Source organism: Scomber scombrus, chromosome 22 (assembly GCF_963691925.1).
Source record: "Scomber scombrus chromosome 22, fScoSco1.1, whole genome shotgun sequence".
NCBI classification, from domain to species: Eukaryota; Metazoa; Chordata; class Actinopteri; order Scombriformes; family Scombridae; genus Scomber; species Scomber scombrus.
The window spans coordinates 11,306,888-11,323,622 of NC_084991.1; the positions used below are offsets into that span (position 1 = coordinate 11,306,888).

General features: G+C 40.1%; 1 protein-coding gene across 1 annotated transcript; it reads right to left on the minus strand.

Annotated features, from left to right (window-relative positions):
- Positions 1-846: 846 nt before the first annotated feature.
- lrrc17 (leucine rich repeat containing 17) lies at positions 847-16,124 on the minus strand. Its single transcript, XM_062443950.1, has 4 exons — positions 15,852-16,124; positions 14,148-14,625; positions 4,964-5,119; positions 847-1,842 (listed from the first exon to the last, which is right to left on the minus strand). The coding sequence occupies exons 1-4, from the start codon at positions 16,122-16,124 to the stop codon at positions 1,403-1,405; spliced, it is 1,347 nt and encodes a 448-aa protein (XP_062299934.1). The 3' UTR covers positions 847-1,402.
- Between the last annotated feature and the right edge of the window lie 611 nt (positions 16,125-16,735).

Consider the following 16,735-nt stretch of genomic DNA (forward strand, 5'->3'; position numbering starts at 1 on the left):
TGAAACCTATCTGCCTTCATGAAAACAGGTCACTGTATGATGCTAATACATCTGCTTCCTGTCATATTTTGTGGCTAATTGGTGGCACTTGGAAAACAAGGTCTGTGTGTGTGTGTGTGTGTGTGTGTGTGTGTGTGTGTGTGTGTGTGTGTGTGTGTGTGTGTGTGTGTGTGTGTGTGTGTGTGTGTGTGTGTGTGTGTGTGTGTGTGTGTGTGTGTGTGTGTGTGTGTGTGTGTGTGTGTGTGTGTGTGTGTGTGTGTGTGTGTGTGTGTGTGTGTGTGTGTGGGGGAGGAGGCATGACTTTCAGGAACACAAACCAGACTTAAGACAAGTTAACTGGGAACAGCTTGTGCAGTTGGGGACAAATGTATGTCAAATGAGTCCCCACCTGGTAAAACGTTGATTTTTGGGTTAGAGCAGTGGTTATGGTCAGGGTTAGGGTAAGTGTCCAGGAAATGAATGTAAGTCTATCTAAACACCGCAAAAGTGACTTACCTGAGTGTATGTAGTCTGTCACATACTGCTTTTGGGGATTTCAGATAATGCACCAGTTAATTGGGGACAGCTTGTGCAATTGGGGACAAAAGCCGTGTCCCCAAAAAAGTAGTTTTTTGGGTCAGTGATTAAGGTTAGGGTTAGGGTAAGGGTTTGTTTTTAGGCAAGTAATGGTGATGGCTAAGGTTATGCAGTCTTCAGGAAATAAATGTAAGTCTATGTAATGTCCCCAAAAGTGACCATGGTCTGATATGTGTGTGTGCATGCACTTGCACTATGTTTTTTTCCCTCCATCCCACAAGTCTGTTTGTCATTCAGTAAAACAAATGTTCAGAAAAAATAAACCCAGTTTTATTTCCAGAAATCAGGTCGACTGACATTAATTAACACAAGAAATACCAAAAACTAAGTATAGCCTAAACAAAATGTCAGAATGACTAACAGAAAAAAAGAGCACCGGCAGTAAAACTCAGAAAGAATTTTGTTTTGTTTTGGGGCTGTAAGGATGCTGGGGGGTTATACTAGATCTGATACAGATTGGATTGGGGATGTTTTGCCAAAGGATAATACAAAAACCCAAATGCCATCTCCTAAATCAATGTTTAAAGGTAAACTCAGTAATATGACATTGATTCTGAGTATCTCTTAGGAAAATGAGCTGTTTTTGTTATCCACACAAGATGGGAAAGGATGAATACAAAAAAGACTTCTTACACTTGAATAATTATCCCAGAATTGTACTACTTATTGGTCACAGTGGCATTTCAAAATATAAAATCACTGAGTCTACCTTTTATTAATCCATTCTTCAGCATGTCCACAGACCTTCATTTTAGTCCAACACTCCATTCTCTTGTGTAAATTTCCCTCCACACTAAACATAACGAACCACAGAACTACCTCCATTCTAACTCAGCCTGATGATCTCTATCTTATTCGGCTTCTTTTCCCTCAGGGGCCTAGGCAGGAGCCCCTCAGCCGTCTCCTCCATCACATGTGCTTCATTTTCCATTCCTCCTTGTCCCCCCTGCCCCTCTTGTCCTGTATCTGTCTCTCCTATATGGTTATCCTTGGGACATTCCCCATTGTAGGTCTTCACATAATCCGCGACGCGCCAGCCCTGGAACTCCTGCGGCTCGGAGCAGATCAGGCCGGTGTAGGTGACGCCAGGATGGTGCTTGAGCCAGTAGATCAAGTAATGGATGTTGTAGTCGCAGATCCAGGGGTTATTGTCCAGCGTTAGCTTCCGGATAAAGTAGAGGTCCTCAAGCACACCGTACTGGAAGTAATGAAGGCTGTTGTTGGACAGGTCGAGCTCATAGAGGTACAGCTGGCCTGCGAATGCGGCTGGGTGAAGGAGAAAAATAGAACACAATAAGTTTTCATTGTATTGATTGTGTGTTTTCTTTAACATAAACCACCGAAATGCATGGTTTTGGCAAAGTGTTGCGCTTAAAATTAATAAAAACTTTCTGTATGAACTATGCACCATGAAAATAACTCCATCTTTTAAGATTATTTGGCTGTTGCACCTGTAAATGCATCATATGTATATGATTCAAGTGCATTTAATAGAAAAATGCATCATTTCATAATCATTTTGATAGTATTTTTTTCAGTTGTCTCTCATACAACTTCATATGAATCAGCTCGAATAAACTTGAACAAAGTTGGCTGACATTTTTAATGACTTGCAGACATAGTTCATGTTTATGTGTGCATGTGTGTGTTAGAAGGGGAGTAATGGGACAGTGGAGACTGTTTCACGCTGTCCACTGGCCTTGGGCTTCGCTTTGATCTTTACACAGCGGAAGAGAGGAGGGGAGGAAAACAGGACGGGGAGGAAGAGGAAGAGTGTGTGTGTAGAACATATAGAAGTTAACAAATATGGTGCAAGTAAAGAAATCACTGCAATAGAGACAATAAAGGAAAAGAAAAATGGATACTTTGAACAAAAATCATTACATTTTCAAAAATTGATAAGTTGCTGTCACATAGAAGGAACTAAAGGACAGGGAGGGGCCATAATGGAGGGATAATAGAAGGATGAGGGACGTCCCTTGTTTCATCTCCTCATCCCCCTCTCTTATCTCTGCCCATGAAACTGACGCTCCTCATTTGGCTACTGTTCATTTGCTTCTTTTTTTTTTTTTTAAATCCACTATGACCACAGTAAGCCCAGTGTGATCTACTTTCATCAAAGCGAAACAGTATGAGCAAGAAAATTGTGTTCAGTTTGCACATGTCATCAGATTATTAAAAGGATAATGATCATAGGAACACAAAGTTTGATGATGCTACCAGAAGTTGCCTTGACGACAAAGCTTTCTTTGGCTAGTTGGTGTGAAATGTCATTTATTTCCCTTTGTTCCCACTTTCTATCCCTCCTGATCTCCTGATATCCTTTCGTCCATCTTTTGTCATGAAATAAACATGAGCAAATAGCTCCAGATAAAATCCTAAATTCCAAGTAATTTATCTAGTACTCCCACCAGGATCCATACAACTCACTGAGACAACAGTTTTAAACCCTGTCAGCAATTTTTCCAGCTGTAATATAAACAGATTAAAAATTATTTGAGCTAAAAAAGAAACAGAATCGCATGAAAACACAACTCCCATCTAACTTCTGCAGAGGTGATGAATTAAGGGCTTACAAGCTTGTCGTGCTCTGGGCTGATGTTGGCTACACAAAATCAGCATGGTCAGCATAACAAAGATATCACTGTTTCATAAGTCACATGATTACATCTGTGTCTGCTGCTGTGTTGTTGCTTCACTTACAGTCATGCTGAGGAGATGCAGGAAAGGTCATCTTCTACAGTACTAAGATTTGGTTCCCCCTAACAGTGACAATTCCTTTAAAAAGCAAGTCATAGCAAAGTGTGCTAACCTGACCCCCAAATGCACTCTACTTCTGTGACTGGCTATATCATTTTGACTACTTATGGGTTCATCTAGCATGGAAAACCACAGGCATCTGGCACACAAATTCGCCAAAACCAACCAGAAATAATTGCACATAATCATTACTGTTAATCCAACTGTTCTGGAGTCTGGAGTTTTTCTTTCTTCATTTATGTTTTTTTATCACTCTGGCCGACTTCCACAATAACCGTGTAAATAAAATAAAAACTCCTGAAAACCGTTCTAAAATTTTACACCAAATGTGAGCACAATTAGAAAACCACTGCCATATATTGACAACATCTGAACTGCACCACTTCTCCAGAACATAATTACTACGTATGCTAGATTGTGTCTACTATCCAAACGTAACTGTGGGTTATTTTTGCCGGCTTCATTTTTTACCTATGCTGTCATATTGCTTTGAAGACGGGCTGGTTCCTGGGTAATGAATCAAACTGCAGGTTTTGTAAAGGGAGTTCCTCCAGGGCAGGAAAACATCATTAGCCTGGAGAGAGTAATGAGCCTGCACTTTTGTAATGCTCCTCTAGTACTGAGGAGAGACACTGTTCAGAACAGCTGTTCCGCCTCAGTAAAAGCTCCAAATAGTTTTTTTTCCCCCTGATGAACAGAGGCCTAACTCTCCTTATGCAGCCTTCCTTAATCACTGTTTTGTGTTGAGATATATATTTGATTACGTGTGTCTTAAATGCACTATATTTTACATGTACCCTGTACATCTTGCCTGGTGAGTTGAATTATATTACAGCCAATCACGGACGAGTTTAACCTTAATCAACATGAATGTCAATGATGAAATGAATCCCTAATTAAGGAATAACACACCAATGAAGCTAAGAGATGAGCTGATGAATCACATACATCTTTTGCTGTCTTAGGCAATACTTGTTGTAGAAGTGTTTTATTTTCATTACAAGTGCATTTGAAAGGTTTTTGTTATGGCAACATGTCATCTGATGGGCAGTTTTCCCATCATATCACCCATCAATTGTGTACCTTCAAATGCAATCTCTTAGCAATGTAAATAATCCTGGATTTATGGTTGAACATAAACATAGATTGGTAAACATAGATTGCAAACATAAATATGCACACGTTCAGTTGCTTGTACTGTTAATGTTTGTCTGTGGCTGTAAGTGTAGATTTGAACACAACATGTTGTGCACATAGTGGATGTGTTCTGCATTACTTTTTTCACCAATGACGTGTCTCAGCTTGAAATCCTTTGTAGGCTAGTCGTATTTGGCAACTCATCTTGCTGAAAAGAGAAGCCATCTATCTTTTTTAAGGCTTATTTGTAGTCAACTTAACCCATGGTAACACCAAATTTACGAGTAACACTCAACTGCTAATTTCCCAATAGCAAACTCACTTTATAATTTAAACTACCAAAATTATATCTGAGCGACCCAATTGTGTGAATTGTGAACACCTGACAGCCCATCAGAAACAAAACTCATTAAGATGCCTGTGGCTATGATACAAGGTGTTTGTGTCACCAGATGTATGTGCACAGGTGTGTGACGGGATGTGTTGTTACCTTTGTCTATACGCTGCAGGTTGTTGCTGCTAAGGTTAAGTAGCTTGAGGTCTTTGGACAGCAAGAACTGCTTGGGCCTGAGATGTGTGATTCGGTTTTGGGACAGATCCATCTTCACTATGTCAGATGGCAAGTCAGATGGGATGTGATTCAAATCTGCAGGAAGAGAAAGACAGAGAACATGAGTTATTACACTCTCAAAGGAGCTGGCAGCAGAATGAACGAGGGAAGAAGTGAAAGACTGTAACATGTAAAACTTGATACTTGCCATTAAGCAACTTTGCAAAGATTTCAAATAGAAAGAATGAAAGACAGTACAAGTATTCATGGTAGGTATTTGCATAAATATTTGCAAACATATAAAGATGCATCCCTGTTCATAGGTTTTGAGGTGCAGATACTGCAGATGTGCAGTATGCAAAAGACCAGAATCAGCAGTAGCGCTGGAAATCCAATCTGTCTGCATCTTTATATATTTTCAAGATGTCGTATGGGTTGTGTGCATCATTTAACATTTTCAAAAAGATGGAGTCAGCTGTGAGAGCATGTGTAACAATATTTCACTTCTGTGCCAGGTACGAGGGTTTCCACTCATTTCCAGTGTTTCCAGACTCTCACACACACATTTCCCTCCTGTAAGGGTTAGGGTTAGTTTGGTTAGATTGTCTTTGAAGGCCATAATGCATGCAACAGTGATTCCCACATATTCCCATCTCGAAAAAAGATCCTTTTTAAGTTTTAAGTGGAAGTCTCACGCCGAAGTACATTTTTCAAATGCTCTATCATCCCTGCAATGCCTCGGCAGATAAGATAAAGATCTGTCAATGTCCATACATATTATCCCAAAGCAAAAGAGTTGAAGCTAGAACCTGGTTTCAAATTAGTGGAAAATGTCTGGAGCTTCTCCACATGTGATAAACAGATCCAGAAGTCCAATTCTGCTTTTTTGAAATTCGTTGTTGGATTGGTGCCTTTTTAAAGTAAAAAAGCCTCTTAATGAGTTTTGAATTGTTTTGTGGTTCCCAGTTATTAGGCCTGTTTCATCTATCAGTGTCTGTAAAAATATGACAATGATTTATATTGGAGGTTGCATCCGCTGTACTTATCATGGTGTTGTTCTGTTTAACCCTTTATGGCAAACAATCTAAAATCGGAGGCATTGATTGACAACAACCTCCTAAATGTGAGGGTTCTCTGAAAAAGAACCCATAATGCATTTGGCCTTTCCCATGTGAATTTCAGTGGAGCACAATGCATTTCATCAGTCACGTGTCTTGAAAACGATGAAAATGATGTCACATCCGGCTCTAAGAGAAAAGCATGCAAATGTCGCATCTGGTCTTAAAGTGATATATATATACATAAATGTTCTAACCCTAACCCTAACCCTAACCTCTATCTCCAAAATTAACATGGTTGATTGGTTTAGAAGCAGTTTGCAAAATGGTTGCAGATGAGAGGATGTATATGTTGTATGTTTAAGCAGCGAATATTTATTTTGATATAAAATAACCTTTATTTTGAAAAAACAAAACAAAAACATATTGTGTACAATATGTGTATTTACTGGCATACATAAACAGGATGTATATGTGCATGTGGACTAGCTTCCTGTCTGTATTTATTTACATGGACTGTATAATTTGGTTTGAGGAATGCTTATGGGGACTTTTACAGCGCAGATGTTGCAGTCTTTATGCACAGTCTTAACCCGCTACAGCATCTGTAGCAGTCATCATAAAGGCACGGTGCCATAAATCATTACTGACTCTAAGAAAATATAATTATACACTCTCAGACGGGACAAGCACAAACAGCATGCATACAGATGCAGCTGATACACTCAGGAAATGTAGTTAGTATTGTTCAGTGATTCTGTGATGGCTGATAAATGTGCAGCAGGCAGAGACATTAACAGAGGCAGTTCCATGTTACAATCTATCAGTCCTCAACAAAGAAGACTTGAACTCTAAAGTGATTCCCACTCTACCTCAGGTCAGGTGTACATGTGTCTGCATCTATTTCCAAGCAGCTTTTCCCTGGAAAAGCTGGAAATTGCTGGCACTCTTCAGTTACAAACCTCAGACTCAAATTCCCAGGCTCTCTTGTGAGAAATCAGACATCAACCCTTTGAGCCAAAGAGAAATCCTCCCTGTCCAAGACAGTTACATCTGTGGTCTTCTCTGTTTTACACTGAGCGAGGATAATCTCCCACAGTGAGACAGTAGATTGGGTCAGTGGTGTCTGTGACCAGAAAAACCTATGCTTCTCTGGATAAAGGAGAGAAAATAACCTATAACAATCCTTTATTCAGAGGTATGCTGTGCCTCTGCTGTTTTATTGCTTCCTGCAGCTAAATATGTTACCAGGAATAGGCGCCTTTGGGGTATCTTTTGATTTTTAATGGAGCAAATCTTTTAGATAAAGTGTTGCGCTCTCTCCTATTTGAACATCTGTCTTATATGCCTCTACAGAGAGGGCGGCTGAATGAAGAAACATACAGAGAGAGGTTGGGAGAGAGAACATGTCAGGAAAAGTGAAAATAATTCATTCATTCAATTGGGTTTGACTGGGTTTGAGGGGGCTTATCTGATAAGCTCTCCCTTTTGAGAAATCCAAGTATCTCACCTGATTGCAACAGCACTGATAAAACATATTCTATGGAGACTAAATGATTGCACCTGTTTTATGTCAAAGTGCCTGCTTTGAATTACTTTGTTTCAGCCATTTCATTCTTCCTTTATCCATCCATTATTAGTATAACACGTGGATCTTGCAATGCAGTGGATGTATAGCAGTTGAATAAGAGGTCTTCAAGACTTTATCTAAAGATAGAGCTAGAAGCTATGTCCATGATTTAGTGCTGCACATTAATCTGGATAATCATCTACATATCCCACTCCAGAGGCTAAGGGTTAGCATTGAATGATTTACAGAAAAAGTAGTCTGTAGTCTAATTGTTTCTCCCTCCTTTTCTTCACCATTTATCATATAAGTTGTCTTGCAGTGTTGCCATTATCAATCTCATTTTTCAAACGGTAAAATATACAGCACCATCTGCAGGATATATTTCATTACAGCATTAATACTGAGTCTGTTTGGAGCAGGTGGTGCAATATAATTTACTGTTTAGACAGTAGGAAGAGAAGCAGTTAATTTTTTCATTGTGCTGACATGATTACTCCGGGGTCAGCTGTGCATAGTGCAATGAATATTTGTGTTCTGGACCCATGCCCCAGGCTTGACAAGGAGAAAGATTTCATGAAGTATTTTCTGTATGATAGTATCAGGTAGCAGTACTGTATATTGGTTCATATTTGACCCGTTGCCATCCAAAATGTAACCATATTCAGGTAAGATATATTGTGCTTTAGTGGCTCAACATACTGCACAATGTATGAGCCACACAGGTTCTCAGGCGAGCTCTGAAATGTCTTGCTATAAAAAATAAATATTCGCTCTAGGTTTTGAGTTGGTTTAAATATACTGTACTGTTGGGGCATTGCATTGGCTCTGCTTTGTTAGCTGCTGGAAACTTTTGTGTAGTCGTGTAGTCTGACTACACAGAGTTGTGTAGTCAAATCGGTTTACTCCTTAGGGAAAGAAGTAAGACTGTTCTGCATATCTGTTTCAATCCTTACCCCAGGCTCAAGAAAAAGTCGGAATGAGTAGCAATCTCTTCCATCTCTTCCTGTCAGCATCCTCTATTGTTTCCTCCTATGTTAAAGATCTGGATTTTGTATGCGTGTTATATTTGCTTTACTTACAACACTTTGTCATCATTCAGGCAGAAGATATAGAAGCCGAGGTGAAGCCTTTTCTAAACATGCTGACAGCCCTGTTTATATATCACTATTACAGCAACCAGATTACTGCAAGTAGTCATGTCCTCCCTTACAGTCATGGTCTTGGGGGTTTACATCAAGCTCCATTTAAGAAAAAAAAAAAGCCAATGTCATTGGCTGAGCATTGTGGTAGTATGTATTTATAAATCCCAAAAAGCACACCCTCAGCAGATCTTTAAGTCGGTCATTAAACTCACAGTTGATGTTTGGAAGCTGTACATAATCTGTGCAAAAGGGCTATTTCTGTCTTGGCCAGGACTGAGTAAATTAAATTCCCTCCTTTTGATTTTGTTACTATGACAACAGTGTCTTGGGCAATAACAAGATAAAGAAAATCTTCTCAATATAATAAACTTATTTTCATCAAAGGTGCTGCAAATCATGCAGTGCAGTAACTGCCAACTTGCCTAAAATAACATAATAGCAACTAGTTTTAGTGGAAATTCTTAGATCCCATGGTCTGTTCTCACAATGTTTCAGTGACTTTTTCACCGCAGCAAGAAAAAAAAACGATTTAGGGAAACTCTGAACCCCAGTAGTCAAACTCTGGTTTCATAACATTTCGACAGTACTCCGTGTGTAAACAGGACCTGCAGGAAAGCTTCTTGGCACCTTCTTGCTGTTGGACAGAGCGATGTTCGATACTGTCCTCTTTCTCATTCATGCTCTCTTCCTCTCTCCCTCTTGCTCAAATGACATTATGGAAGATTTCTTTTTTCTTTCTGCTGACTAACTGCCTGCTGTCTGTGAACCAGAAAGTCCTTGGAGAGCCTGACATAATACCATCCAGGAGTCTGTGTGTTTGGGAATTATCCAACTCACCATATACAAGTCAGTTTTCTGCCTACTCACTTTTCTGCCTGAAGTTTATGTGGAGGGTTTATGTTACTTCTGAAACCTATGGGTTACAGATGCCCAAACTATCTAATACCAGCTTTTTAAAGATTTATTCTTTTGCTTAGAAGGCTAAGAGGACTTGAAAATAATAGTTTTGGTCTGAATAATTTCACTACATTTCCAGTACTGAGACTATATATTCTCAAACATAACTCTTATTTCCATCTATGAGAAACGCAGAAGAACTCCCATATTGACTCCAACCACTCTGTATAGCACTGATCTCCAGTGAGAATGATGTGGAGCCTGAGATCTGCTGTGGTTCACCTCAGAGAAACAGCCTTCAAACCAGAGGAGGGGGGGCAGAAAGAAAGAGATAGGCAAGAGGAAAATTTTGAGTTTGAGACAAGAGAGATCAGAGTAGGTTTCCACTCTGTTCTGGGGTTTTTTTCTATTTGCTGCCTGCTGGCTTTCCAGTCCTGTGTGAAAGAAAACCATGTTCCACATTTCGTTGCGCCTGTCCACACAAATTGTTTTCACTTCATCTTTGTCTTTACATGTTTGTCAAATTCTTCATTTCACTTAAAGTCTCAACAAATTAATTCTTAATGTCCCAAGTCCTGTTCCTATGTACAGACCTAAGGGGCCCCAAAAGCTCCAGGTTCAGTGCACGTCAATTTGTTTTGGCAATATAATTCTTATAAAGAAAACATGTGCCAAAATCAATTTTTGGGGTTTTATTTTTGCTTTGTTTTGGGCATGCATATTTCTGATACTAAAGTTGTATCTAATGGAAAGACCAAAAAACTCCAGATGGAGATGGAGCAACCCAAACCCTAACCCTAACCCTAGTAACGCTATGAGTTTTTTTATACATGTGATGTGATCAGTTGTGGAAGGAAATGCATTCAACGCATTTGTAGATCACACGGATACACACAATGGGCCTGATTTTTTGGGCCTGAGGTTTGCTGGGTGTAAAAACATGTGCAAACTTGACATCACCCGCAGAAATACGTCTTGTATGTGCAAGATAATATGCACTGTCCATTTAGTACGTTTGCCATGATGAATATGCAATATGGGGCATTTTTACACCAGTGTGCAAAATACAGGGTGGAGAAAATGAAAATGTGTTAATTTAGTACAAGCATTGCGATTTACCATGTTAATTTATTTGGAGTGGAATATTTTTGGTTTTACTAATAGCCCTGACATTGTCACAAATACTCCAATACTCCAAACTCCAATATAGTGTTTTTTCTGGTAACATTTTTTTTTTTTTTTGCTTTGTTTGTTAACCTCTTCCACCAGAACCTCTAATTCCATGGGATCAGATTTCATCCTGGAGGGTTTCTGCACGTCCAAACTCCCCATGAAGACAACCAAAACCCTCACTTAAATACTGCTGTCTGCACCTGTTGTCATTTGCGCAGTTATTATTAGTAGATCACCCTCAAAACGCATGCTAACCAAACATGCAATCTGTTGCACTGTGCACGCAATTTAGTACCCTTTATTAGGGATCTTAGTAAATCCGGCCCAAATGTGTTTTGGTGAGAAACAGTGACTGTAAACATAACTTTTGTTTGTTTACAAGAAAGCTACTTCCATCACAGTTGCAGTTTAATAAGGAGAGACCTTGGCAAGAGGATACATAAACGTGGCACAGGCGCTATTAGCTGGGGTGTCAAAAGGGGCCCAAAGGCAAATTTCCGCCCCATAAACCCCTAAAAAGTCAATTCAGTCGGGTTTCACTTAATCTGAGAGGGTCACACAGAGGGTCATCAGATAGTAATGAAGGTTAACTATAAGAATGCAAAACAATAGGTGTTAAGTCATGCAATGTGATATCCAAATTTTTAAAGGCATATCAAAGTCTGCCCACATCTGTACGTGTTGAACAAATGTAGAGAAAACAAGAATGTGTAATGATATAATCTAATAATCTTAGATTTCACTGTGATTAACAGCTAATACAACCAATGAAAACATTGGTGCTGAAATCAAATGCAGTGAAAACAACACTCACCCAGTATTAGCTTACAGTTCAGCAATATGAAGGTTTTCACGAATCAAAAGCACAGAAACAATGTATTGAATGTAATGCGCAACAGCTGTTTTATATTAAGCAGCATTCAATCACTTCACTTATCGCTTTCATGGTGGGGCACAATTTAGGAGGCAGGATGGAGAGAGTTATTAGCGGTCATAAAAAAAATAAGAAGGAAAGATGGATGGGAGAATTGGCCTGTGAGAAAACACAGAAACCTCACAGTGGTTCAGATAAAGAATCAATTCAAAAGACTTACTGTAGAAAAAAATCAGGAAAATATGCGAAAAACTTCCTCGAGCATTTGCACAACACTCACTGCATTGTGTGGTTTTGGCTTGTCTGTGCTCTGTGAAAGATTGCTTTCTCTGGAGGCCATAAGTGCTCCATTTATAGATGCATCCAATTGCTTGTTTAAATCCGGGAGCTCACTTGGTCTGAATTATGGACACAGACAATCTTTCATTTCAGTGTGTTGACAGTGGATGTTCTTTGGGTGACAAAGACAGGATGGAGATAAAGGGGTTCGTTGGACAGACAGATGAAAGGAAGAAGATGAGAGAGCAAACCAGATTAAAGAACTCATATTAAAGTGGCAGAGCTTGATCTGTCTGCACAAATTTAGCAGTCGTTGTACGTGCCTCCATTTGAAAAGCAAAACTGAAATATTTTTTTATAGAAAACTGGGGGACATAACAGCCACTACGATAGCAGCCGCATAGTGGCATTTTTACGCAGGGAAAACCAGATGTGAAAACTGGAAGAGCTAAAAGAAAGTTGGAAAAGTTGTCCCATTCCCTCCCCCCTTTCTCTTTCTCTTCTCCTTTTATTTAGACTGATGCCTGCCTGTTTTCTATCTTTCCTGCCGGTTTCTACCCAGGCAGTTTGAAAACCAAAATCACAAACAGATTGAGATGGTAGTCATTACTCTCTTTTAAAACCTCTAGGAGGAACAAAAACCTGCAGAAAATGCAGGATTTCTATTACAGGCCTTGACATTTCTTACATCACTTTTATACACAGCAGCCACGATGGCTAGTGATTTTCCAAAGTTATAAGCCACTCAGCATTTTCACTTGCCACACATTTCACTGTTGGGAATTTACATATTATTTGATTAAAGTTGACTATTATAGTTGAACAGTTATATATATATATATATAACTGTTCATATAACCAGCTATTCTCGACCTGGCTTCAACTCTTTTTCTTTGTCTCCTCTTCCTTTTCAGTTTCATCATCAGGTTTTGTGTTGTATCTCTGGGGTTTGTTACACCTGTTATGTGCTGACACATCATAGCCTGTGTTTCTCCAGAGGGGCTTCTTGTTCAGGTGTTCGGTCACAGGCATGGATTAGGTCTAACACGAATGGTACAATGAGCAAACACTGTGTGCATGTATATTTACATAAATCATTTAAATGAAATTTGTCAAGCCCTGATTAGAATATAATAGATGTTGTAAAGATTTGGAAAAGCACTGAGCGCCACAAATAACCACATAAAAGCACAAATAAACTACCCACAATGCAGCTGACCAAAATGCCACACATAACTTGCACAACATGGTACATTGCAACTACAGCAAGTAGCCTGAAATATGATAGAATAAAGTGAAATGAAATTACTTCCCCTACCTTAAACTTCCTTCCTCAAACCACTTTGGGGAAAAAAGAGTAAGTGTTTGAAAGCACAGACTACGTCCAGCCCAGAGCTCTTGGCCGCCCTACATGGCAAACTTTATAAAAACAAATTCAAGTCTACCTTTTCAGCCTTGTGGTAAGTAAAACATTAGACAGCTAAATGACTACTGGCACTCAGTTTTACTGAACAAACAAGTGTAAGTTTAGACTGGAGAGAGTTTGTAGCTGAGTGTTCACTGAGCAAACCTAACAAATGTACCTTTTTGTATGTGAGTTAGATTTCTGCCAGGGCTGCCTATTGTGTATTTGCCAGTAAAATTATGTCTGTACAGTAGCTAACTATGATTGCATTTCATAGACCGGAGTTTGGCCACAAATGAACTGGAAATGTAAATAGAATCTTTGTATTAGTTAATGGTTGTTCAGTATTCGGTTTTTACCATGCCTCCCGTTTCTGGGAACACAGAAGCAGTTTGATTTTTCCTTACTCTTTCAAGGAAGGAAGGTTAGATGTTCATCCAGTCTGATTGCTACTTTCACATAATTTAGTTATAAAGAAAACACCTACTGTAACTACAAAACCATCTACATGAAAACAAAGTAACTCTATCTGCTTGAGATGGAGATATGTCTCTAAGAGTTTTAGAAACAAGTAATTTGGCCCTGTGTTGAGAATTTACTGTTTCAAAACATGAAATTTGTGGTTCAGAGTTTGTGTAAAGTTCACAAAATGTTAGGATTAGGTTGCATTTTGGCATGGCACAACACAAGATAAAGATCCAGGAATACAGAACTTGACTGTCTCACCTCTGTTGCTGCAGTCCATCCGAGGTTTAGGGAAAATGTAGGTGTGGCACATGGACGTAGCGTCTGGCTTCACTTTGAGCGGTGGAGGCTTCGACCCCTCCGGGCCGATGTCCACCTGGTTGTCACACAGCGATTCCACGATCACCCTCCTCAGTTTCTGGCCCCTCAGTGAATCGGGCTCCGCGCATTTGGCGTAGTTGCCCAGGTTACGGTTGCTAGGCACCTGCAGTGTTGTGATCAGGCTCTCCAATGAGCATCGGCAGCTCCAAGGGTTGTCATAGAGACGGAGGTAGGTGAGTCGGGGCAAAGGAAGCAGGACCTCCTCAGAGGCTGTTTTCAGTTTGTTGTGCTGGAGGAGCAGGGTGGTGAGCTGGGACAGGCCGCTGAATGCTTGCGCCTCTACCATGGAGATGTCGTTCTGTTGGAGGTCCAGGCTCCTCAGCCGGGTGAACTGGGAGAACATGTTGTCCCTCAAAACCTATAGAGCGAAACGTGAAATGTTGATTTTTGTGGATTTTCTGTCATTAGTAGTAGAATGTTAGTTCAGTGTTCATTGAGAGAAAGCAACAGTGCACGTGGGTTTTCCTTATATGACAACAATATCTTAATTTCTATGACAACATATCCCCACTCTAACCATGGTTGTAGTAGAGAAGCATCGCCATAGTTTCTGAATAAAGGCGCTGTGTAGAGCACTGTTCTCTAGCTGGCCACATGGCGCTGCGTACACTCTCTCCTCATTGGGAACAAATGAAAAAAGAACTCACAAAAAAACACTACATGGACACAAGCTTTAAGGTAATCAATGTTCCACTAGGTTCACCACTTTTTCTGTCTGCTGGGTAGGTAACGTAATGTCCACAGCTGTTTTAGCTGAAAACATCTGCCAGCTGTTTTCTAAAAGCTGGACTTGTGAGAGTGAAATGAAACAGCAAAGTTATGGGCTGCGAAACAAAACAATCAGATGAAAGATGCTAAAACACTTTTTGAAGATAATGATAATTCCCTGCAGTTTAGGCACGAGAACAACTCCTGTCACGTTTCATGTAATCGTTTGACCCACCGTTAATTCAAAAATATGAATTAGCGCAGCTATGAGTACAGATTGTAGATTGCAACTTTAATTTGTACACTTTGAATCTTTCATGTTTTTATGCCAAATCAAACAGGGTCAAAGAAACAGCTTAAAATAGCACATAATGGACTTTCTTCATAGTTTCCTTCACTGCTCATTCATTCAACAAACCAACTCTTTGAACTTGAATGGGAGAATGTAAACCTTAAATATACTAATTTCTCACTGATTTGTTCAGCGTTTATAACTCATTCATCTTAATTCATTACCTTGCTGGCAAAGTATTTTGTTTTGCTCCACTCAACACCTGTGAGCACACATCCTGTCAAGACACGGAAAACCCGACACACACACACACACACACAGCAAGAAAAATCTGTCTTTGATCTCGCCACCAAGTAAATGGTGTACAGATGCTGATGGTATCAACAAACTGGTTGGGTTTAAGATCAGGGTAATGCCTTGAGACACTAACTTCCAATTGATGCAGTGAGCCTCATTTGTTACAGAAAGCTGTAATTGACATTCTCAGAATTGTTAGTTATGGTTAGTTGAGTCTTATATCCGGACCGTAGCAGCTGGTCTGTGTCTTATATCTTTATATTTACACCATGCAAGTCTGCACTTGCCTGAATCTTATTTCTGGCCAGCAGCAGGTGGTGAATATCTTTGGGCCAGTCTTGCATCACGGTGGTCAGCTGCCTGTCCTGGCAGTCCAGGTACTTCTCTCCTGCCTCCATGTACTCCTTACACTCCTGAGTATGACGCCTCATGATCCCGGCCCTGCCTCTGCCTCTAACACGGCCCCTGGCGCCCCTCTCTCTAGCCCCAGACCTAGGGCCTCTCCGGGGCTCAACTGACTGCAGGAGCAGGAAGAGGAGGAGGGTGGTGATCAGACGCATGATGGGAGAGGAGAGGAAAGGAAGGGAGGCCTCTTGGTAATCCGGTCAACCTTGGAAGACTGCTGTCTGAAGATTGGTGTGACAGGACACAGGAGGCCGGTCACAACTGTGTATGAGGAGAAAAATAGGAGAGAGAGAGAGAGAGAGAGAGAGAGAGAGAGAGAGAGAGAGAGAGAGAGAGAGAGAGAGAGAGAGAGAGAGAGAGAGAGAGAGAGAGAGAGAGAGAGAGAGAGAGAGAGAGAGAGAGAGAGAGAGAGAGAGAGAGAGAGAGAGAGAGAGAGAGAGAGAGAGAGAGAGAGAGAGAGAGAGAGAGAGAGAGAGAGATCAACCATATGAAAGTGGATTTTCAAGGGTTGTCAGTTTGAAATCACACAAATAGACTCAAATGTATGACTGGAATAAATTGTTACATTTACTTGACACTTGAATTGCTGCAGGTGAGTTGTTTTATGTTTAAAAGATCTTTTGCAGGAATAATCAATCATTTTATTCACAAATGAAATAAAATGCAGAGGGACTTCTCTTGGTGGCATGCTTACAACTACAATGGTAACACACAATGCACATGTTGGAAGAATTAGTGGGAGGAAAGTGGGGAATAAGGGACAGGA